This window comes from Cydia splendana, chromosome 7 (assembly GCF_910591565.1).
Source record: "Cydia splendana chromosome 7, ilCydSple1.2, whole genome shotgun sequence".
Lineage (NCBI taxonomy): Eukaryota > Metazoa > Arthropoda > Insecta > Lepidoptera > Tortricidae > Cydia > Cydia splendana.
In genome coordinates this window covers 18601117-18626367 of record NC_085966.1, presented here as the reverse complement: position 1 = coordinate 18626367, position 25251 = coordinate 18601117, and the positions used below count along the sequence as shown (strand labels likewise).

At 36.3% G+C, this 25251-nt stretch overlaps 1 protein-coding gene across 1 annotated transcript in view; it reads right to left on the bottom strand.

Annotated features, from left to right (window-relative positions):
* LOC134792407 (short neuropeptide F) overlaps positions 1–25251 on the bottom strand; it is a 95718-nt gene that overhangs the window by 40951 nt on the left and 29516 nt on the right. Inside the window, exon 2 of the mRNA XM_063763701.1 lies at positions 19592–19618. Coding sequence (XP_063619771.1) covers positions 19592–19618 — 27 coding nt within the window. The remainder of the gene's footprint in view (positions 1–19591; positions 19619–25251) is intronic.

The window sequence follows — 25251 nt, the reverse complement described above, 5'->3', positions numbered from 1 at the left end:
GCTCGTTTGATTCGTCTCAACAAGATCTTTGACACTGAAGATACACAGGGTCTGATGATGGAGCTGGAAGGTGGCCACGGGTACCAGTCTATCATGTAACTAAACAACTTCGTGTTTGGGCTCGTTTGATTCGTCTCAACAAGATCTTTGACACAAGACAGTACTCAGGGTCTGATGATGGAGCTGGAAGGTACCATTACCTATCAACCATGCAACTAAACAACATCGTGTTTAGGATCGTTTGATTCGTCTCAACAAGATCTTTGACACTAGGTGATACTCAGAGTCTGATGATGGAGCTGGAAGGTGGTCACCGGTACCAATCAACCATGCAACTAAACCACTTCGTGTTTAGGCTCGTTTTATTCGTTTCAACAAGATCTTTGACACAAGATAGTACTCAGGGTCTGATGTTGGAGCCGGAAGGTGGTCACCGGTACCAATCAACCATGCAACTAAACCATTTCGTGTTTAGGCACGTTTTATTCATCTCAACAAGATCTTTGACACAAGGTAGTACTCAGGGTCTGATGATGGAGCGCGAAGGTGGCGACGGGTACCTGTCAATCATCATCAGCTCCATCATCAGACCCTGAGTAGTATCTTGTCTCAAACATCTTATTGCGAGGAATCAAACGAGCCCAAACACGAAGTGGTTCAGTTACATGGTAGACTGGTACCCGTGGCCACAGTCCAGCTCCATCATCAGACCCTGAGTACTAACTTGTGTCAAAGATCTTGTTGCGACGAATCGAACGAAGCCAAACACGAAGTGGTTTAGTTGCATGGTTGATTGGTACCGGTGACCACCTTCCGGATCCATCATCAGACCCTCAGTACTACCTTGTGTCAAAGATCTTGTTGCGACAAATCAAACGAGCCCAAACACGAAGTGGTTCAGTTACATGGTAGACTGGTACCCGTGGCCACAGTCCAGCTCCATCATCAGACCCTGAGTACTAACTTGTGTCAAAGATTTTGTTGCGACGAATCGAACGAAGCCAAACACGAAGTGGTTTAGTTGCATGGTTGATTGGTACCGGTCACCACCTTCCGGATCCATCATCAGACCCTCAGTACTACCTTGTGTCAAAGATCTTGTTGCGACAAATCAAACGAGCCCAAACACGAAGTGGTTCAGTTACATGGTAGACTGTTACCCGTGGCCACCTTCCAGCTCCATCATCAGATCCTGAGTACTATCTTGTGTCTAAGGTCTTGTTGAGACGAATCAAACGAGCCTAAACACGAAGTGGTGTAGTTGCATGGTTGATTGGTACCGGTGACCACCTTCCGGCTCCAACATCAGACCCTGAGTACTATCTTGTGTCAAAGATCTTATAGAAACGAATAAAACGAGCCTAAACACGAAGTGGTTTAGTGGCATGGTTGATTGGTACCGGTGACCACCTGCCGGCTCCATCATCAGACCCTGAGTACTATCTTGTGTCAAAGATCTTGTTGAGACGAATCAAACGAGCCTAAACACGAAGTGGTTTAGTTGCATGGTTGATTGGTACCGGTGACCAACTTCCGGCTCCATCATCAGACCCTGAGTATTATCTTGTGCCAAATATCTTGTTGAGACGAATCAAACGAGCCCAAACACGAAGTGGTTTAGTTGCATGGTTGATTGGTACCGGTGACCTCCTTCCGGCTCCATCATCAGACCCTGAGTACTATCTTAAGTCAAAGATCTTGTTGAGACGAATAAAACGAGCCTAAACACGAAGTGGTTTAGTTGCATTGTTGATTGGTACTGGTGACCACCTTCCGGCTCCATCATCAGACCCTGAGTACTATCTTAAGTCAAAGATCTTGTTGAGCCGAATCAAACGAGCCCAAACACGAAGTGGTTTAGTTGCATGGTTGATTGGTACCGGTGACCACCTTCCGGCTCCATCATCAGACCCTGAGTACTATCTTGTGTCAAAGATCTTGTTGAGATGAATAAAACGAGCCTAAACACGAAGTGGTTTAGTTGCATGGTTGATTAGTACCGGTGACCACCTTCCGGCTCCATCATCAGACCCTGAGTACTATCTTGAGTCAAATAAATACATATAGAATGTCAGGTCGTTTCAAATATTTTTAATCCTGTCCGGTAGTTTATTAAACTGTACCATTATAAATTATAATACTATAAAAACAGTGCTAGGATCAAAGTCTCTCGTTGCGGTTTACACGCACACAGTATAGCGTTTTACACGGCGCTCGCCGCACACAATGATAAAAAAGCTCGTCGTCGCCGTTGAAAATGTGCGGAGTCGACCGACACACGTCCTGCCTCTACAAGCTCTGCCGCGGCACTGAGCTGGCGCAGCGCGCGTCATCGGTAATATAGAGTAGTTTTCAAAAAATTGCCAAAAAATTATAGTAGAATTTCATAAACACTAATGTATACCAACAGTATAAGCAAACGTTGCAGATTGCTTGAGTATGAAAATGACTTCGATATTAAGTAGATTTTCGTAGGAATTGACACTTGTTTCGGAGAGAAAATCGAGTTCGTTTTACTTTGATTTTCTCTTTCTCAAAGGTATGTAGGAAAAATATAGTTTGATATGCCTAAAGTACAGGGTATTAGTAATACAAAATAGCCAGGTTTAGCAGAGTAAAATTCTCAACATTTCCAAATAAGAGCTCGCCATTCAGTGCTTCACGGGGTTTTTCGGAAACGACCATCAGAAAAAAAATCATTACTAATTTAATAAGTCCTTTTTCTAATATTTACAACGATATTTATAAAGATAAGAAGACGCTTTTACTGGAACAAGTACTCATTGTTTCTAATAATGAGCGCAAAGTCCTGAATTTCGTCGACTAGTATCATCAATTTTGCATTATTTCGACTTTTCTTGTAAGAGCGCTCTTAATCAATTTTTAATTCATGTGCATTCTCACAAATAAGCCCGAGAGCAATCTCGTTTTGGTCAACCATTACCCTCTCGGTCGCAGCGCAACCGACAACCAGCCCCAGCTTTGATAGAACAATAGGTTTTGCTACTGCACCCGACCGCAATCCTACTTCAATAGCATTTCGAGTTTGTAGGACGACTGCCGGAAAGGTAATTGTATGCGAATAAATCAGTCTGCTAAGTTGAAATTCCAAATTATTGCAGCAAGTAAAAGTTTTTTGAGCATTGTTTTCGAAACTGTCTTATTTTTGTTTAAATAATCTCCCATTGCAGAATTTACGATATAGGCTGAAAAGAATCATAATTTATTTTTCTTTGATTTCAGCCATGATTAAAAATAAAAGGTGTTTTATTATTCAATAAACCTCAACAACCCTAAATGTCGCTTCAGTGATTTTTCCTGTCAACCACCCGTATGTGCTTTATCTTTTTCCGTCGAAAAATATCTGATAATCTGTATATTTTATAATAATGCTCAATCTGTTATTCACGCAGAATTATAATCTCTTTTCTTTTGAAGTGTTTTGTGTAAATATAAATCCTGCGCGCGGTAATCGAAATTCACCTTATTTTCCATTTGTGCTTACGTTAGCTTAATAAATACTAAACAGGCTTTACTTTAAGTTCCCAGTAATATTGTCGTAGCACGCTTTTATTTTTGTAAAACGATCAAAATGTAAGCGCCTTTATTTTTGTAAAACAAATATAGTAGTAGTAGATACGTACAGTATAAAAACCGAGTCTACTTTAGTAACCCTTCTAATGATAAGCCTTAAATACATACATACTTACGTAAGCTTAATAAATACTAGACAGGCTGTACTCTAAGTTCCCAGTAATATTGTCGTAGCACGCATTTATTTTTGTAAAACAAACAAAATGTAAGCGCCTTTATTTTTGTACAACAAATGTATTAGATAGTAGTAGGTAGGTACATACCGTAAAAAAACTGAGTCTACTTTAGTAACCCTCCTAACGATAAGCCTTAAATACATACATCTAGACAACTGTCGTTGTCGGACACCCCTTCTATAACAAAACCTCAGACCGCGACCCCATGCCGCCGGGGCTCTTGGCCGTTGTGAGGCGCACTGAGTTTAGTTTAATTACTCCTAAACTGCCTGATTTACACCAATGGTAAGGTTTAGCATCCACCAGAACGTATACAAATAATTTGCCTCGAGGAACATAGTAAAAACAAAAACTAATGAAATCATGCACATACTCGCTTGTAAATATTAAATTAATACTAATAATAATTCAGACTGAATAAGTTGAATAAGTTGATCGTTTTTTATTTCTTATGCATGTTAAAACACCTGTTATAAATGTGCGTACTCTTAAAAATCATCTTATACTCATAACTACGTTAAACTACGTTTGTGAAATTAGTGGTGAATAATTTACACAGCAAGTACCAACTCAAACCCTCAAAGTATTACCCATACGAAAGCAGGTAAAAAACAAATATGTTGACGGAAAACAGATGTAATGAACCTCTTTCACGAAGGAAGTGAAAACGTGAAAAAGTACGGCTCACCGATCGCCAACCGACCGGTCCACAGTGCAGAGACACTGACCGTCCCCTAATGTTTCACTGGTCGTTCACAAATAAGCCACATCAATCTATCGTGTGATTTGGGACAGATATGTAGGTACGTAACAATGGGGTTGGCAACTGTCAGAGATTTGCATAGATGGCGCCGTTATAGCTTGCCCCCTTTTTCTATGAGATTCGGCATCCAGGGCATATTATTTTATAAAAAAAAAACAAAAATTTGACACAATTTTATGGATTGACAGGGAAAGGGAAAGCTATGCTGGCGCCATCTGCTAAATACTTCGACCGGCCAACCCCCTTAAAACCAATTGTTTTAAATCTCAAATTAACAATTTTACTAAGCAGTTTTTATAGATCGTACAAGAAATTTTCAACACAAAACGAAATGCCACTATTTGACTATGATTAGTGACAGATCTGAATATGTGAAGGAGGTAAATATTATTCACTAACATTTACCTCCTTTATATATAGGTAGCCTTTTGCTAATTTAATAATCGCTTTATTTGCCTTGACCATCTCATACATTTTCCTCGTAGTGTTTATCATTAGTTTTTTCGACCAGTCTGCGCACGTAGGATGTAGGTACATTCTCAGATGTACTACTTTATTAACGTCTACTCTGGCGGAGCGGTCACCGTGAAAAAAGGAATACGGATGGGTGACGCAAAACAGCGCACCGGCTTCACACTGAGTAAACATGTCCTTTCATGATATTTCAATTCAAAAGAGAATGTAATTGGTTTTGATCAGAAGTAATATACCGAAATATAACGATTTAATGGTACATAGATTGACATTGCCTCAAAATAAGCAATGCTCTGTCTTAGGTAGATATTGAGTGATAAAGTAATAAGTATACCAAATACCAATAGTAAGGCATGTCCGTCCAACTATTTAGAGGCATAGGAAAAACGCTTAGTTAAAGAGATATTTTTACTACTAAGTCATAGAATATCTGGGTCTCTCTTATCTTAATAAATCAAGTGTAATACTTATACGATATTTATTTGTTAGCTACTGTTTACAAAAGCTACTGGTCGAAATTGATTAATTAAGTTCAAAATCGAAAGAAGGAAAATTGGACAATTGTTGATATTAAATTACCACTCGTAATATCATGCAAAGTATAATTATTATAATTACTAATTAGTATACATTGCTTAATCTTTGTTTATTTGGAACTGTTACTCACCCAAAAATACTATTAATACCATAGTCATTTTATGAATTAATTTAAATTAATTAGTAGATATTAATTCAATTATAAGCAAACTAGGCTATATACTTAGAAAACAAAAACAAAGCACAAAAAATCCCACACAAGCCCCTTGTACCTACAAAGATCCCTGCTACCGAGAAAAGCACAAAGGTTTGCCATAATTCTTTTGACAGGTAAGAACTTTGACGTGCGCACCGCGCCGCTGCTCGGTTTCTACCGGGAAATCAACTTTCAATCAAAATATGTAAGTAGTTTTAAATTGGTGGCAGTGCAAAAAGTACTATAAAAGGGAAGTTTCCTGATTAGAAGGCATGAATAATGTATTTTATCCGGTTCAAAGAAATTAGTTTTTCCTGTATCGATAACATATACATTTATTTAAAAACATATTCTTAAGTATATCATTCCCACGGTAGAAAAATGGATGCTAGCCCGCGCTAAAATGGCTATTCAAAGTTAGATAAACTAATGTTTTTCGTATAAGAGTAGTCAGCATGACTACCAGCAAAAGTAACGGATCAGACTAACGTTGAAAGTGTCTACCATTCGGGAAAAACTTAACAGAAAGAGTTATTTCTTTATATGTACTGCAATTAGACTGTGACAAATACTTTTGAACGCAAACTGTAGAGATATATATTTAAATAGAAAAGTACTCCACTGTAATTGGTGGTGACAGACAGAATTAAAATTGCTTTTATTTTCATATGTTTGCAAAAAATACTTGTCTTGAGTGAAGTCATGATACTACGAGTACAAGCAAGTAATCTAATTCCTTGTATTTTGATCTAATTTAATAACTTTTACAGCGACCCGACCTTCTCTTGTTTCTAGATCCCGTAACCTCATACCAAACCAGATTGTTGTTTAATTGTTTCAAGACGGGTCGAGTATTTGCTAAACTTCCAAATGAAAGATAAATGAAGAAATATGTTAACTCCTTTATCTGATCATAAATTTTGCGAGACCTTCATCAATCAACGGTTAACTTTAACGTTTTCTTAAGTAACATAATGTTAATTAAGTTTTAACACTGAAACAGCAATCGCCCTTTATCAAATTACCGTTACCTAGTCATATTTGCCATTTCAACTCCGTGTATAATTTCGTAGCGTGTGAATTTATTACAAACCCCGAGGTTGAAATTAATGTACCTACTGATGAATGACAACGCTGAGTCCACCTGTACCTTATTCAGAAGCTAAAATTCAACTATAACATAATGCCAATTCAATATGCATACAGTGCGTCTTCCTTGCTCAAATGTAGCTGCGGTTTAGAGCAAAAGAGCACACGTAACCAATATTTTTTGTATTATTAAATGTAAATTCGAAAATAAGGTCGTGAAGAGTGAAATGTATCAACATATTTCTCGCTACCAAATTGAAATATGATTTAATAGATTTATTCTAAGTAATTTTGTTATAAATGTGATGGTAATTTCTTCAGGCAGGGGTCTAATGTGTACACACATTAGACCCCTATAGAGTATAAATACAGCCACGTTCAAAATCGATGCTACACATCTACTTCGTAACCTATCTAAACTAAACCGAAGCTCCGGTTTTAGGTAGTAGGTTCGAGTCCATTCACATAAAATTCGTGCAAGAAATAACGTTTTCGTTAACGTTTCGTAAAAACTTTTTCTCTTTCTTAATTTCCTTCATCTTCTATAACGTAGGTACAATAAATTTATGGAGATGGTTAAACACTGCTACTATGACTAGTCTGCTGGTGTCCCCTTACATGTTTGTTTATGACCGTTACTGTACGCCTTGGTTCTGTATCCTTGTGACCACAATTCTGCGGTGCGCGGATTTAATTTTCGTAACAAAATTACAACAACACGCCCGTTTGTTGTGTGTATGTGAGAATAATGAGGACATCCCCTATGTACATTAATAACGACGCCCTTCCCGCAGTTAGGCCGACATTTATTATTTAATTCAAACGTTGGGTGTTATCCGCGCCTATTGTTGTAGGTAATTATACAATTCTTTGCATTTGTTTGCTGAAGTAATGATGAGTTGACAAATCGTTCGTCTTCAATTTTACATGATGTAAAACACGCTTTTACTATTGCTTCGTTTCGACAATGCGTTTGATTTGACTTGCTCCAATTGCACGTTCAAAGGGGCAGATTTTTCAAAAACCTTTCTTAATCTATGTATAATAGTAGCAATAAACATCCTACTAGGTGGTTTGTTAGTGCACGACACCTTGCATTTTGTGACTATGCGCTGAAACTTGGCACAGTTGATTCTTAGCTGGTCATGAGCAGATACGGATCGGGAGACGTCGAGAGCCACCTCTCATTTAGTGGGGTGGAGGGGGGAAGTTCGACGCTGCGGCGCTTCACTTGGAGCAACATTTCTCTAAAAGTATACATATTAGGGCATGTAATATATCATATTCGGATAAATTGAGGGTGAGGAATCTATTTTTAGAACAATAACAATGCACTTTCTAACATAAAAAAGAATAAATTAGAAAAGACTAAAAAAGTATTTTTGATTCTTTTATAATTACCAATTTTTTTTTAAAGTGTAGCAGGAATCTGAAATCAAAAAATACCGTCGTATAGCTACATTTATTCCTTTAAAAATATATATATAGTTTATTATACAAATCTGATGATAAATGGGAGATAAAAAATAATATAAGTGACCCACGCTTAGTGTAGGAAATTTTATGTAAATTATTCGTGTAATAACACATTTTTTGCTATTGGCCATCGTTTACGAGTTATTTACAAATGACTAAAAAAGGGGATCTTAGAATTTATTTTCTCCCTTCAATATTTTTTTTTAATATTAATGCTAGGGAAAAAAAGTAGCACTTATTTTATAAGAAATCTGAAACAGATTATTTTCGTAAAAGATAAGTTTTTGCTATGGGCTACCGTTTACGAGTTATTTACGAAAAACTAAAAAACAAAACGATTGTAGAACAAATTATAAGTAACTTTCCCACCTTAATATGAGATCACTAAGCGTGGGTCACATAATATTATTTTTTATCTCCCATTTATCAACAGATTTGTATAATAAACTATATATTTTTTTAAACGTAATAAGTGTAGCTTTACGACTATATTTTTTGATTTCAGACTCCTTCTACACTTAAAAAAAAATGTTAAGTAATTATAAAAATGCATGGCTGGAACCGGGATTCCCGGTTCTTCCCGGTTCTCAAAGCATATTAAGATTATACTTAAGAAATTGTTTGTGTTAGTGTACAATCTTTATGAATTATGAATGACTTATTTTCATATAAATTATTACATACGTATTGATAAATGACTTATTTTATCAAAAAATCTAGCGTTCCAACCTATTTTACGAAACCAACCGGCACACGGCCCCCTTCATTTTGAGACTTTGCCTATGCTCGCTCACATTTATGTACATCTTCCTCTACGCCCCTTTGGAAATTCCCAATAATCACTACAAGTATTATTGCACGCGCTTTCATCGCAAAACCTTGGCTATAGGCTAGAGCCACCAGCCCTGCGAATCGCTGGTTTGCCTCCGCCTGATGGGCATGGCTTTACGAGCTACACGGGCGGCCGGCCGTAGTCGATGCACTCAGCACTACGAGTATGACGGCACGGCATATAGAAATTAAAAAATCAACCCTACAACGGAATTTTTTCATATAAAACCAACTTCCTAGAAAGAAAGAAGAATATTCGATTATACCTAACATCCTCCTTACTTAAGATTAAAAAGTTGTTAAAAAATATAGCTTGAAGTCACCCAAGCCAAAACGAAATATCGATTGGAATACCTACTTTACTAGGTTAATTTGTCGGGTTATTTGGGTCCCCCGTTTCATAGCAACATTATTAAATGTGATTTAATGTCCCGGGCTAAAGTACTAGTATTAAAATGGGAATAAATACGCATACTGATGAGAACCGGGAAGTACCGGTACCGGGTCGTCAGTACCGGTTCTTCCGAGACAATGAAATTCCCGGGAATTCCCGGGAATTTGAGAACCGGGAATTCCCGGGAGGAATGCCCTATATAGGACCAACTCCAACATTGCAGAAGCAAAATGAGAAACTCGAATACAAAACTTTAGCTACTAAAAAAAATCGACTAATTTTATTGGTGACTAAGGGCAGGCTGACGCAACTAGGAACAAAAAAAAAGGTTTTGTATGGACTTTAGTAACCTAGCCATAGCCAAAAACACAAAATAAAACGTCAGTGCTATTCATCTGTCATGTCAACTGTCAGCCATATTGCTTTGTTGCTTGTCATGGCGGTTCGTAGGTTTTACTTACGTATTTCTTGCAATTTCTTTTTTAAAAGCCTTTGTTATTTTCCAAAACAGTCAAATGTGATACGAACATCAGTAAATCAATAGATTTTGTTTAAATGCCACCGAAAACTAAGTTGTTTCAGTGCGAAATATGTGGCAATTGATACGCTCGCGAAAATCGCAAAAAAGGAAGTTTATGGCGAAATTTCCATTTATTGAAGACCGGTAAGTATTGCTTTAGATACTTTTAGCCTTATTTTGGTGTATCAGGCTATAAACACATCGAAAATTAGATATTTCATATCCACTTTCAGTGTGAACTAGGGATGTACTACAAGTATAAGATACGAAGTATCGATATCGACTGCAGTTTAATTTTTTATCAATGTAAATAGTAAATAAAATAAAATGAGTGAATTTCCTGGTAACTTGCATACAACATGACTATAATTATTTCTCCGAATATTTTTAGTGGAAAATTATCTATCATCTGTGCATTAATGGAATGGACATTATATTATATATTTTTGGAATCTAGTAATAGGCGATATTACTGCAATGTTCTGCCGCCAGAGTGCAGCACTACCGACTCTAGTAAATTCATAGACTAACTTATACATACTCTGCCTTAAACTGTTTTTTGACAAGTTTTCACAGACAATAAATTATGACATTGATGCATCAAGGCGGTTTGTAAAGTTGTACCCAGACGAGACAATTTTTCGCCAGTCTGATGAAATTCTTCGATCGAACAGGGCCGTGAGGACGCAAATACCAATTTGATTCCTCGATCACATCAGCAGGTGCGGGCACAAAAATGCCAATTTTCATAGTAGAATGCAAATTGGTGATTTAATTTGTGTACGTGTGGACGCTAGATGAGATTGACCAATTATTTTCCTGAACAAATCGACTGATTTCGTCAGTCCCGTCTGGATACCCTTTTAACCAGGGCCTACCGGTAAACGCGAAAATAGAAATTTAGTTATCTGCCTCTTTATCGCTCGAATATGCAAGAGTGATAAAGAGGTTGATCAGGATAAATCAATTGTTAAGATCTTAGTACTATCTTATGATCCCCGAGATGCATATAACTAAATTTCGATTTTCTTGTTTCGCGGTAGACCCCCAGATTGTGACAGATAGTGGTAGTGGCGCTACGGCTACGCAGAGTTTTGCGTAATATTCTTTATTATTTAAGATTTTAACTTAAAATATAAGAAAATGTGTGTGTGTCTGTTTTAATCATTAAATGTTTTCAGATGCAGGCATTGGGTCAAATAAGTTGTAAACGAAGACTTAATTTTATTATTCAAGAATATAAAACATAGAAAAAAAAACATTTAATCAGGACTGTGGACCGTCGAACCTTCGGGATGTATTTTAAATTAATTATATTAAAGTTAGAATCTAATAATTTAAATGTTAATTTAGATAAAACTAAATATATTCAATTTTGTAATAGGAAAGAACATGAAAAAATATGTGTAAAGTATAACAATCATTTAATATCTGAAACTGATCAGCATACATTTTTGGGGAAGTTACTTGATAAAAACATTTCATGGAAGCCTGAAATTGAAAAGAAATGTAAAAAATTAATAGTTTTGTATATCCACTAAGAATGCTTTCAACTCTAATAGATATACCAACAGCTCTCCTCGCCTACCATGGGTACGTAGCATCAGTTCTCAAATATGGCCTTTTATTGTGGGGTAGCTCTTGTGAGGTTGATAGGCTGTTCATCAGCCAAAAAAAGTGCATAAGGGCAATAAGTAATGTACCACCACTTACAACATGTAAACCCTTGTTCAAAGAACTCAACCTCCTTACTTTGCCATCAATGTTTGTACTAGAGGTAGGTAAATTTGTAAAAACATATCCAGAACATTTCACACAGTTAAAGAGTTTATGTAGATTTAATACTAGATACCCTACCAAACTTGTGCTGCCTAAAGCAAAATCCTAATTATGCAGCAGGAATTGTTACTGCATGGCAATAAAAGTGTCTAACAACATTCCAATAGAAATAAGAGAAAACCAACAACCACTATTCTCTAGAAAATTACATGAATGGCTTATGAGTAAACAATTTTACTCCCTAAAAGAATATTTGGAATGTAAAGGTTTGTAGTAGCACGTTTTTAATAATTTAATGACTAACTATTATGTTATTTATTAATTTGCTATTTTATAGTTATAGCTAAATTAATTTAGTGGTAGTTTTAGATTTAAGAAATATTGCGTGCTGGACCTCGGCAGATTGTGATGGACTTTTAGTATATGCGAACACCTTTTGTACTCACTTTCATGCAATAAAAAATTATGAATTATGAATTATTATGAATTAAATGATTTAAAAAAATCATTTTACATATTTTTATTTTTACAAATAAATATCGTGTTCACATTTAAGTCCAACCATGAATTAATCCACTCAAAGAACACTATATATAACATGCGATTTAAATATGGACTCGATTCTAACCTGATTTCGAGTACGAAATTTGTTGACAGGGGCCCATGTTTCAACCCTCCTCAATTTATCGATATCGATAAAATACGCAAGCGTGTAGCATACAACACTATTTAAGTCTGTTATGTTGGTACTAATGCTCTTTGACAGTTGTTTGTCATACATGTTGGTAATGATTGGATAACCAAACATACACACAGACTAATCAAATCGCTAGTATGGAAGTCCCGTCTCTTAAAACGTAGTGATTATATTATATTCTCTTTGACTAAGGGCTCAGACGGCGCGAGAACTCGCATGCGAATTTCATTACATTGCGGTATTTGATCGGTCAGCTGAAATCGATGTAACCTCCTAGCCTCAATAGTCTGCAATGTAACTAAAATCGCATACAAGTTCGCGCGCCGTCTAAATGAGCCCTAAGTAGTCTTATCCAGTTAACACCAACGTCCGACCGAGCTATTTCTAGAGGTGATTTAGGGCAGTGATTCAAACAGAATGAGGGTTGTGTTAATGTAATTTTCAGTCTCGTTCAGGACGAATTTATGTAATGACCGGAGGTCGAGAGTCAAGGCTTTGTGACCTGACGTAAGCGGATTCACGCGGTTACGAATACGAGTAGTCGGATGGTGTTATTGTTTACATATGTATTACTTCCTTTTAATATATTAACATAACTTTGCTCTTGCACATATTGAGTAGAAGAAGGATTTGTAACTCAACTAGCGCCTCCGGGCGAAACGATGAACCGTTTAATACAATAAATAGTCAATGTTGCAGATGTTGAATGATTGAATAGGCAATGAAAGGTATCCATATACCCATTCGAGAGTAAGTACCAACCTGTTACTTCTAAATTCAATAAAACTCAAAGTACTTTTCTTCTGGGAACTGTCCTTAAATAGTATCATAAAGAGGGTAAGAGGTTTTAATAAGTAAGTATCTTTAATCTTTGTAATTAATCCTTTCTTTTGAGCCTTCCAAATAAAATAGCGTTTATTAAACAAGCTTTATATTTCATAGTCATTTGAGATCTCCATAGTAAACCTGCGAACTTCGAAAACTGCTTTGAAGTTACCAACACATCTATGAATAGGTATAATAAAATTCAAATTTATCTTTAAAAAGCTTTAACTCTTTTTCTTTTTTCTGTAGGTCCATAATTTTATTTTTTCTCATAGAAATATCTATTAGCACAAAATGCTAACACATTGACGGCGCGATTCGGGAAATGAATTAGAGATTCACTAGATACGATATAGTAAAGATATGTGACGTCCACGGGTAAAGGTACCTTATGGCGGTTGGCGCTTACGCTATTATTAACGCCGCTCCAATATTATTGCGGCGCTATGCGACGTAAGCGCCAGCCGCTATAAGGTACCTTTTGCCGTGGAACGTCACATATCTTTACTATTTCATATCTAGTGAATCTCTAATTTATTTCCCGAATAGCGGCGCCAGCCGTCATAAGGTACCTTTTTCCGTGGAACGTCACATATCTTTACTATATCGTGTCTAGTTAATCTCTAATTTATTTCCGGAATCGAGCCGATAATATATTTTCGTCCAAAATCCTTAAATCACGTAGGTGCTTAACATAATGACGTCACTCACATTTACGAGGAGAGTAAAAGAAACAATATGATCGAAAGTAATAAAGGTAATAAAGCTCACGTCATAAAATCCGGAGGTGACGGCAATTTGCGTCGGCTAATCAAGCTCTCAAGTCTCACGCAGAGACCGTGACGACACGGGCTAAATACTTAGGGTGTGTTTACAATACATCTGACCGGCTAGCATGAGTTGCGTACTCGCGCGCGAATACATACGGCCCGATTCGAACTTTAAGATACGTCAAAAATTACGTTTAGATATGATATGGATTGGATTATAGATTAGATATGTTAGTGTCAAAAGTGACTTTTTTGTTTGAATACATAGACATTACTATTGTTATTTTAGCAAATTCGTGCCTGCAGAAAGTGCCTATTGGCAGAACGAGTGAGACCAAAATTCATGCGTAGCTTCCAGTGAAGATTCTAGCCAAAAAACTAGTTAAAACATGCAGATCCGACTACCACGCTTGCAACAACAATGATAGCCTCTGCCACTGGCCCGTTGGGGCTTGGTTGTAGCTAAAAAGGCGTGTTTTTAGGGTTCCGTACATCAAAAGGAAAAGACGGAACCCTTATAGGATCACTCATGCGTCTGTCTGTCTGTGCGTCTGTCACAGCCTATTTTCTCGGAAACTACTCGACCAATTAAGCTGAAATTTGGTACACATAATTATGTAAATTAGTGACCCAAAGATGGACATGTTTTTTTATAATTTTAAAATACATAGGTTCGAAGTTATTTAAGAATGAGTCGCACTTATGTACGGAACCCTAGAAACGCGAGTCCGACTCGCACTTGGCCGGTTTTTTTAAAGCGCCAAGCAGGTGTGAAATAAGGCTTTGCTGTAAAATGACTTTATCTATCTATCTATTCAAGGAGTGAATAAAATTTCGAAAAATAAATTGAATAGACGAGTACTGTGCCGCACTTGTTTACACCACGAACATTTTCGAACAAAGCATGTATGTTTTTTTACTCTGTAACTTCAAAATGTCTAAATAGATCTTGTTGAAAGGCGTACTTAGTCGCTGAACAAAGCTACATTACAAAATAATAGAAATTTAATAGAGTTTTAGATTTAGGCATTTTAATTTAAGAGCAAGAGAGTGTATAAGGGAGAAGTGGAAGTGGGAGTTGGAAGGGGTAGACCTCGGCGGACTTTCTCTGATCAGATCGGGGAAATCCTGAAGAAAGGCCAGGTCAAGAGCACCCTAAACCGGCGAGCGTGTATGAGGAATGTTATGAAAGTGAAGGAAGCGATAGAGGTATGTCAGAATCGTAGCAAGTGGAAATCCGTGGTCTCTGCCTACCCCTCCGGGAAATAGGCGTGATTATATGTATGTATGTATGTAATTTATAACAAATCGATTAATCGGCAAATGTGAGACAAAATACCTATTAAATTAATGTAATTACACATTAGGACACCCATTTGCCGGGTAATCGATTTAATAGGTACGATATTTCATTATCCTATCCTTAAATCCAACATTACAAAATTCCAGTAAGAAGATGTTCAAGGCAGCGTTCAAGGTCTGTGCATTATTTGGCCCGATTCCCAGGGTGCTTCAACAACGTGCTAGGATTCGTAGAAATCCAATTTAGAGATTTTAGAGTGTTTGCTTGAAGAATTTGTACACTCCACTTTGAAGGACATTATTTGGGTAGCTTTCGATTTCTGGTATGTACTAGACAGATTAACAATCCTGTAAATACAATTTCAATAAAAAGAGAACAACAAAGTTCTAAAATTGTACCCGCCCTACTTAATATATTGCATCTGCTGTCGTTGCGTTATGATCTTAAATTATCATTTACTTTCTTAGCTTTCCCTACACAACACTTTATTAAACAAAACAACTCGTGCAGTCGGTAAGAAAGTTTTTGTCAAAAAGTAAAATTAAGAAAATGAAAAAACAGACTAAGTAATCTTAAGTATTTAGTTTAGGTAGGGTAATTCGCCAGTAACTGGCCACTTTTAGTAACTGGCCAGCCACCTGCACTGCACTGCACTGCACTGCACTGCACTGGGCGGCCAGTTACTAAAAGTGGCCAGTTATTGGCGAATTATCCTATGTCCGTCCCGCTTAGATGTCCAAATCTCTCAAGCATTTTGGGATGCAATGCATACGTGGAACTTCCTTATTTTTACTTTTTAGTCTTGTAAAAAAGTTTTGTTCCCGCAATATTTGTTTCACTTCTTCTTGGTCGCATCCATCATGACTGATGATCGTGGTTGGTGGGTTTTGTCCGGGCACGAACACACTCTCGCCATCGATCCGGTCCATCGCCTCGTAGAATTTCTGAGCTGGTTCCTCGCCTTTGAGGTGGTCAGTCCATCGTGCTGGTGAACGGCCCCGTGGCCTTTTGCCATCAGTATTGCCAACAACGATTAACCTTTCCAAACTTTCGTCTCCCCTTCTCATTATATGGCGAAAGTAACTTAAGAAGCGTTGTTCACAGATTGTGGACTGTTTCACAAACTCCTCTCAAATCTTTAATCATCCGCGTGTGTTTCAATAACATTTCTTACATCCTTAAAGCATTCTGAATTGACAATTTATATATACCAGAGTAGAGCTAAATAAATAAACCCGAATAACGACAGCTCATGAATGGCATGAGTACTCGGAACACAATGGCGCAGAAAGAGTGAAGAGGAGTGAAGTACTCGCTATTAACGACTTGCTTGCTCAAGGTACGTTACGAGCTTCTAAGAGCTTACAGAATAAGGTCGATAAGTGTCTTACCATATGTGTAAGTACCTACCTATCCTATTAAAATAATTTGGGTTAGCACTTTTTTACAATTGTTATCGGAATCATAACATAATGTTGTTTGTTATGGTTTATATTTAGTTATTTGGGCTGATGTCCAGAAAACAATCGAACAGTGATCAGATCACAAATGTACTTATCAATATTTATTATGATATCCTACTTGTTGCTACCAAACAACACAATACAATTCTCTTAATATCTCGTACTTCTATCTAGGTACAAGTTGAACTATTACAAATATTTTTTTGGGAAAGGATTTCGCAATATTAGGGTTAACCAAACAACCAACATACTCGAATATCTTGTCTCCGGAGCATTGAAACGTTATTTACAGTAAACAACCATATGTGGGAATAGAGCCGGGAGTTATTATACGTATAATTTACAAATTATACAAGCAATACTTTGCAAACAAAAATCCCGCAATCTTAATTTAGTTTAATAGAAGAAGTATTTTGGCATTTTGTATCTGATATTCTCACAGACAAAACATCCTCCAGACTGAGCATAGTCGCGCTACCCCCTCTGCCACGCATACGGTAATTTTACTCCATGTTCGAGTCGAAAGTGTCTTTGTGTGACGTCCGTGAACTCGTTCGTCGTTTGAACGGACCAATCACGGCACGGGACTTCGCTCACCTCGTCCCGCGCACCCCCGCATTTTTGGCATCATCGGTTGCATGAAATAATTGCTCTAAACTCGGTCTAGAGGATTCCTAGTCTATTATTAGCTATTTACTAACAGATTTAAACATGCAAAATTGTATACGTACATCTACAAATTGTTTGTCTTAACGTAAAAAACAGTTTATTTATATTAAAATATGTCTGATACTGCCCAGTTACTGGTGGATTGAGACAGTTTTCATTGCTACCAATCTTAATAGAAATATATCGAGTGTTGGCAAAAGAGCGGTTTCCATTTCCTTCGCTAAATCGAACGGGAGCATTTCGTATTTTTCATCTTTTATGCAGTTTAATAATTTTATATGCAGTACGAGACGTGGTGTTGACCGAGGTGGAGTGAGTAGGTTATCTGTGTTTTTCTTTCAAAATTTTTCTGCAACCAACTCTGACGTCGTCGCTAAGGGTGATATTCCACCTATACAATTTCTTGGTCCAATGTGTATTGCGTCTCACATTTTGCTTAATGAGTCATACGGTCGCTATTCTTGTCGTAATTGTTATATGTTAAAGTTTTCCATACGTAGGTACCTACACGGAGGGTCCGACTCCTAAGTTAACCCTGTGAGTTCTGACATATATAATAAATTATACACATAAAACCTTCGAGCAACACCGACTTCCGACATAAAACGCTTATTTATTTCAAATTTAACAAATGAAAAATCTAGGCAAACGTGTCCTAAATTAAGATTTATAATCAATCAAACGTTTTACGCCGCTCGCCGTCAAATATGATAGATTATTTATATAAAATTGGTATAAAATGACAGTCCGAATCAGCCTCTAGTCGTCCTTGCCGCTCTAAGAAGCATGTATGCAGCCGTGATTGTAGACACGCGTTTAATTAACTAGATAAGTGATTTTACATAATTGTCTTTGAAACGGACACTGATTGCATTAGCATTATAACGTATAGAAGTGCGCTGAGATTGAGAATATACATACTTTATCTACTAAGGACTAAAGAGTTCGTTTAACTTTGCAAGTCAACATTTGTGTTAAAAAGTAGTGTGCATAAATGGCTGTGGCAGCAAAGGAGTGCCCTATTTGTTGGCACAGAAAGTGAATGGTAAATTGTTTCCGATTTAAGTCTCCTGGCTCCAATTTCACCACGGTGACAGGTGCGACAATTGTAAAACATCACTGTTGCTGACGTCACAGGCATCCATGGGCTACGGTTACCGCTTACCATCGGGCGGGCGTATTCCTGTTTGCCACCATCATTGTTTTATTAAAAAAAACTTTATTATATCGAAAAAAAACTGATATTTCTTTTGCTAAGTTTATGACAATTGTCACAAGAAACACTACAATTGTCACGAAATTCCGACATATAACTCATTACCTGTCAAGAATTACCTACAATTCTTCTAAATCTTGACAATTGTCAGAAACTTCGCAAAAGAAATATCTGTTTTTTTCCGATATAATAAAGTTTTTTTAAATAATACAATGATGGTGGCAAACAGGAATACGGCCCGCCCGATGGTAAGTAGTAACCGTAGCCCATGGATGCCTGTAACGTCAGCAACACTGATTTTACAATTGTCGCACCTGTCACCGTGGTGAAATTGGGGCCAGGTGACAGACCCTACAACGTAAAGTCAGCATCAAAAATAGCGGATCAGACTACGCCTAAAAAGTGTCTATCATTCTTCAATAGCTTAACAAAACGAGATATATGCTAGAGTTGTACCGTATACTCAGGTAACTTTAGCCCACTACTTACAACTACGGTCCGAATTCAAGTTCCAGTAAAATATAAAGATTTTTTTTTAAATTACGTAGATAAAGTATTAGTTCAAGCTTCAAGTTCAAATACTTATGAATTGTACGTATTACATATATTATCTTTAGCTAATTATCATAGCAATTTAGTATGTCTAAGGTCCAAAATAAATGTAACGAGTACAAATCAAATATACTCGTCAATTAATGAACGTTAAAAATTGGACCATAGTTGTAAGTAGTATAGTATGGACTATTAGTTACCTGAATTTCGGTATTCAAAGAAGAAAGTCGTTATATAATTTGGGTATATCTATTATGTCACACTCACCTGACAGAGAAGGGTGCGGGAGGTAATCTGAAATTAAACAAACATAATTGAGTAATTTAAACACACTACATACTTAACAACTCACTGTCGGATTTCAATAGTCACTATAAGGTAAACGTAATGGTGCTCGACGCGGTCCCAGTACATGTCATCTTGAAACTTAAGTCATTGCCAATATAGGTGACAGCAAGGTGTCATCTATTGGGCATTAGCATGTCGAGCACTAGTACGTTTACCTTATGTAGGGAAACCCAGTATTTACCATTGAAAATAACAGTTTATTTTAAGTAATATTTCATAGATCCTAGTATTTTACTCTCTAATTCGCAAAAAAACTGTATAATAAATATTACAAAAAAAATTGTACAGAAATATTCAAATATAATTCAGTATTCAACCATTGATATGTATTTTAAATTTTTAGTTTTAGTTATTTTCATTGTAGTCAGTTTTATATTCCTATTCATGTTCTTTAATAATTTATATTAATAAACATTTTCCTTGAAAAAAAAACTTCAGTAGTACAGACTCTTAATTTATAGAAAATATCTTGAAGTTAATATTTAAATTGAATAAATCCACTAAGCAATTTGAAAGCATATTAGCGGGCATCGTACAAATGTTTCTACGCAAATCAAATAATCACGCAAACATTTCTTCAACCGCAAACTTCGACAAATTTGTAAACTTCGCGCGTCAAACAGAAGGCTCTTGAGGTGAAAGTTTTGGGGACAAGTATTTATGTTACCTTCCTATTGTTGAGAATGAAATAATGGAATTCTGTTATCAATTTTGATAATAAACCTAAAATCCCTTGCGACTTACGAAGTTTGGAGCTGACCTTTGTAATGCCTACTACAGTAGCGATTACCAGGTTATTTTTAGATATTATTAAATAATAATGTTAATAAATTATTACTTCAGCAATCATACTTACCTAACATAAATAAGTAATTACTACATATTAAGTAGGTAAAGTTTTTGTTTCTAGAAGTGTGCCTCAATTTACGGTAATGTAATGAGTATGTAGTTGCAATCATCATCGTTTTCCTGCCATTTATCCGGCTCGTCAAAAGCCACGTCTCATTGGAACCTGGAGTCCGCTTGGCAACTAGATAATGCCAAGAATTGTTACCACTATTTAGTTATAGTTCACAAAATATAGAGCGTAGTGAGAGACACTAAAGGCAAAATATGCAAATAGTTGTAGTAGTAGTCGTACGTTATCAAAAAAACCTGTTTTGTTAAAGTATGAAAGTAATATCTACCAAGTATTTAATGCTACTAAGTTAGTAGTTCACAGTTCACCTAATTTAAATTGTCTTAAGCCAAGACTTCAAGAACTGCTATACTGATTGACTGAAAGTTATACGAAGAAAGCCAATTGATTGAATATGCAAAACAGAAAATAATAATCTCGGTGAAAGATGCGCAGCCTCGCCTGGCGTCTGGAACTTGGCGAATAAAGGCACAGATATTACACTAGCAGACACACCACTTTTGTATAAAATACGTCACCGATTTATTGTTACATACTAATTATTGAAGATGAGATCGAAGAAAAAGTGGTGTAATTGTCATATAGTTTTTAGAGAAATTCTGAAATTAAGGTTTAAATTACAGTTATTTCCTAACTCTAATTAATGATTTCAACTGAAATCGGGTACTAGATTCCATAAACGCAATAATGTTGTAAGTCTAAAGGCGCGATTCGGGAAATGAAAGAGATTAACTAGATACGATATAGTAAAGATATGTGACGTCCCACGGGTAAAGGTACCTTATGGCGGTTGGCGCTTACGTCGCATAACGCCGCAATAATATTGGAGCGGAATTAATAATAGCGTAAGCGCCAACTGCCATAAGGTACCTTTTGCCGTGGAACGTCACATATCTTTACTATTTCATATCTAGCGAATCTCTCATTCATTTCCCGAATCGCGGCGCCAGCCGCCATAAGATACCTTTTGCCGTGGGACGTCACATATCTTTACTATTTCATATCTAGCGAATCTCTCATTCATTTCCCGAATCGCGGCGCCAGCCGCCATAAGATACCTTTTGCCGTGAGACGTCACATATCTTTACTATATCGTATCTAGTTAATCTCTAATTCATTTCCCGAATCGCGCCGTAACTTTTGTTTAGTATGTTTGTCAAACTAAACCTATTAAATTCATAAAAATGTTTTTCGCTATATACATTTTATTGGTGTCATTTCTTACAAATTTTAATGCATTTCATAGTAATTTGTTTCAAGCAAACCAACAAACTTAACATAAGTATATTTTAGACCCTAAACTGAATATATATTAAGCATTAAATCCTTTATAGTTTTTTGTTGTATTTTCTAAAATCTGGAAACTTACACAAAAAAGTAAGCGCTAGTTCATAAAGTTATAGAAAAGTGCACTTGTTCTAAAGTTCAACAATCACGATGCATTATCAGTACCGTCTTTACCATAAGGGCACACGGGGCCCGTGCCCAGGGCCCCCATCCTCAGGGGGCCCCGAAGGACAGACAGTAACTGTATATTTGATTATCCATAATAAATAGAAGATCATAGTAGAAAAATGTTAGTTTAATTCGCTTTCTTTACTTTCCAAAAGGGCCCCAAATTCTTATGTGCCCAAGGGCCCCAGCATAGCTTAAGACAGCCAGGGGTGCATAATGTATTGTATAGGCCCGATTCGGATTTTGAAATAGACATCTATTAAACATCCTTTAGACATCACCAAGATACGATAACGATATGTTTAAGATCTAACCTGTCAAATTTGACATTTGCGCGATTCTGGAGATACTTTTGAACGATTTCCACAGGATATGACTTAGAGATCCAATTCACATCTAATAGATATCTTACTCTATCTAACGTAAAAGTGACATTGGTTGCCCGAATTGCGCTGCAAAAGAGAACTAGTTGATATCTAAACTATAACGTATCTAGAATGGATCTAGTACGTGTCGTCTCTTGTGAATATCTTGAAGTTCGAATACGGCAGTTTGAGTCGTCCATACTTGCGCTTGCACTCGCTACGAACCTCGTAGCAGGTGCTACGCCGTAGCCAAAGGCCCTTACTCATCAAATGAGGACTTTTTGATTGAGCATAAAAAGTTTAATTTATTCTCGTACTTATAAATTCTCAAATGGAGTGCCGCACCATTTATCACATTATACAATTTGTAGCATCAATCTTAATCGGTGTTAACTAAATTATAAAGATTAGAAGTACTGGGCTTCAACCGCAATGTTCATTATAGAAATTAGCTAACTTTTTTACTCTTGTAAAAATCGATGCTAGAAATTATTAATGACATTAAAATATTAATTAATAGTTAAACATCGACGTGTGGACAACTTGCAATATTGCAACATTCGGTTTATAAATATCATGTTCTAATAATAAAAAAGCCCAGTCTTTTTTATTAGGCTCTAAGCTAACAATTCTAATGGGAAACTAATAAATTTAGGCTCACATAACACATTAAATCAAATACCGCAGTTGAGCGATCAAAGTTGTTCAAACACAGGATCATATGTCAGCGATTATGCGAGCTCACACTCGTAAACGGACAAGCCCAAATTGGGATTAAGTTGGGATTTATGACGCTTCATTACAGAAGTAGATCTGTGGTTGGCAACGCGTGGTCCAATTGTTGATTTACAAAAATAAAAATAAATCTCCCGCAAGATTCGGACATCGTAATATAAATAAATAATAGCTTTTATTCATTTAAGTTTAATTTTATCAAAATTATTATGACGAAAATTATTAATGAAAAACAAAGCCCGATAGTGCGTCATCATTTTTATTTTCTTATTTTGTTTTTCCCCCAAGATTTATACAATTCGATTAAAACTCTCGTATACCTCTGGGAATAAATAATTATGTTTATTATTTTGAAACTAGATTATTACATTTCAATGTATCCCCACGGGAGGCAGTCAGGTAATGAGGTGTCAAAACTAAGGCAATTTCAAGTCACCTTTAAGAAACCACTGCCTTTGGAAATTAAACTTGTCAATGGCATTTCAAGCTACATATACTTTTTCAAACTTCGAAGTACTCAGTGTTATTTTTTTAAGGCTCCATCTTTTTCTCTGTATCAATATTTTTTTTATTAATTGAGAATAAACGGAGTGTATACTTAAACATTTTGTTTAAAATTAAAATAAACAAGACCTTGGATGCTTGCAGGCTAAAAGATTTAAATCTTCATTAGAAATAACACTCTTCTTCGACTGGACGGAGAATAACCTAATGACTGATTTAAATGTATCTTGTGGACGAGATTTTATAACTAATAGGGGCGATGTAGTTTGATAACCATAACCATAAGGCCCTGGTCTCCTATTTTATGCTGTACGCGGCGTCTGGCGTCAGCGTCAACGTTTTTGAACAAAAAAGACGCTGACGTCGACGTCTAAAACAGACCACAACAGTACATCTCTATAGTAAGCATCGTGACGCAGACGCTGTAAGCGGCCGATGGCGTTTATAGGAGACCAGGGCCTAAGAGTCAGTAGCTGAAGTTGCTAAGCGGATCGCAAAATTATCGGAGCACAACTTTATTACAATGAAAATAACAGGTGGTTAGATCATTCTGGACCCCTTAATCGCTTAGCTACTTCTGCTGCTGATTGTATAATTATAATGAAACAATTTGCTTTTATCGATTTTATTATACGAATTAAAACCCCGTTCATCACTAACGGACAGACCATGAAATAGTCATTTCTGTGCCTGGCCTTGATAGATAAGTACGTATGCTGTACGTAGCACTGCGTATGCTATCAAAATCGTTGCAGACTTTTCTTGGTCTAACTCTAAGCATTCTCTCCGCTGCACTAGATGCAAACTAAGCTAAACCTAAAGTTTTTGCGGCCAGTGACCACTAAAACATTTGCTCAAACCCCAAAGCCCAAATCTACGGCTTGAATATTCATAAGTGTTAAACGAATTCGGAGCCCGAAGGCTTAACTACTAATTTGGGTACAAATCAGACGTGACTAGTTAATTTAATTTGGTCGCTCAATTAGTTCAATCTAATTTAATTGTTTGCGGATTGACGATATAAAAGTGACTGATTATTAAATTGTGCACATATAAAAACATTTGTACGCCAATGTAGGTATCCGGCATTCAAACTGTTAAATATTATTTCTGTTCAAATTGTCAATTTTTAACCAAAAATTTTGGTAGTCATGATATCAATAATTATCATCCATCACAAATTTAATTCAGTAGTCTACATGGTTTCGGTTTGCTTTAATTGCATTATAAAATATTAGTTATGAAACTGTTACAAGGACAAGCTAGTAATTGACTTGCTAACTGGGACCGGAAAATGTTATAATAATCTAGCAGCAAACTTTTAACGAAGTCATCGTGTCGTGCTACCCGATGAATATTCTGCAAACATTTTTTTCATAAGTGCCTATTCTTAAAATATTAAAAACATTATAAACATACTGTACAGTAAATAAGAAAAATACTATTATTAGATGTTGTACAAAATCCAAATCGTAATCACTGTAGATAGTAGTAGGTAGTAACGATATAATTATTCGCCATATAAATTTGTTGCTTGCATCGTAACTGTTATCAACTTTTATATGGCAAATTTGAAACCTTTTATTTTTTAAGTGAAGTCC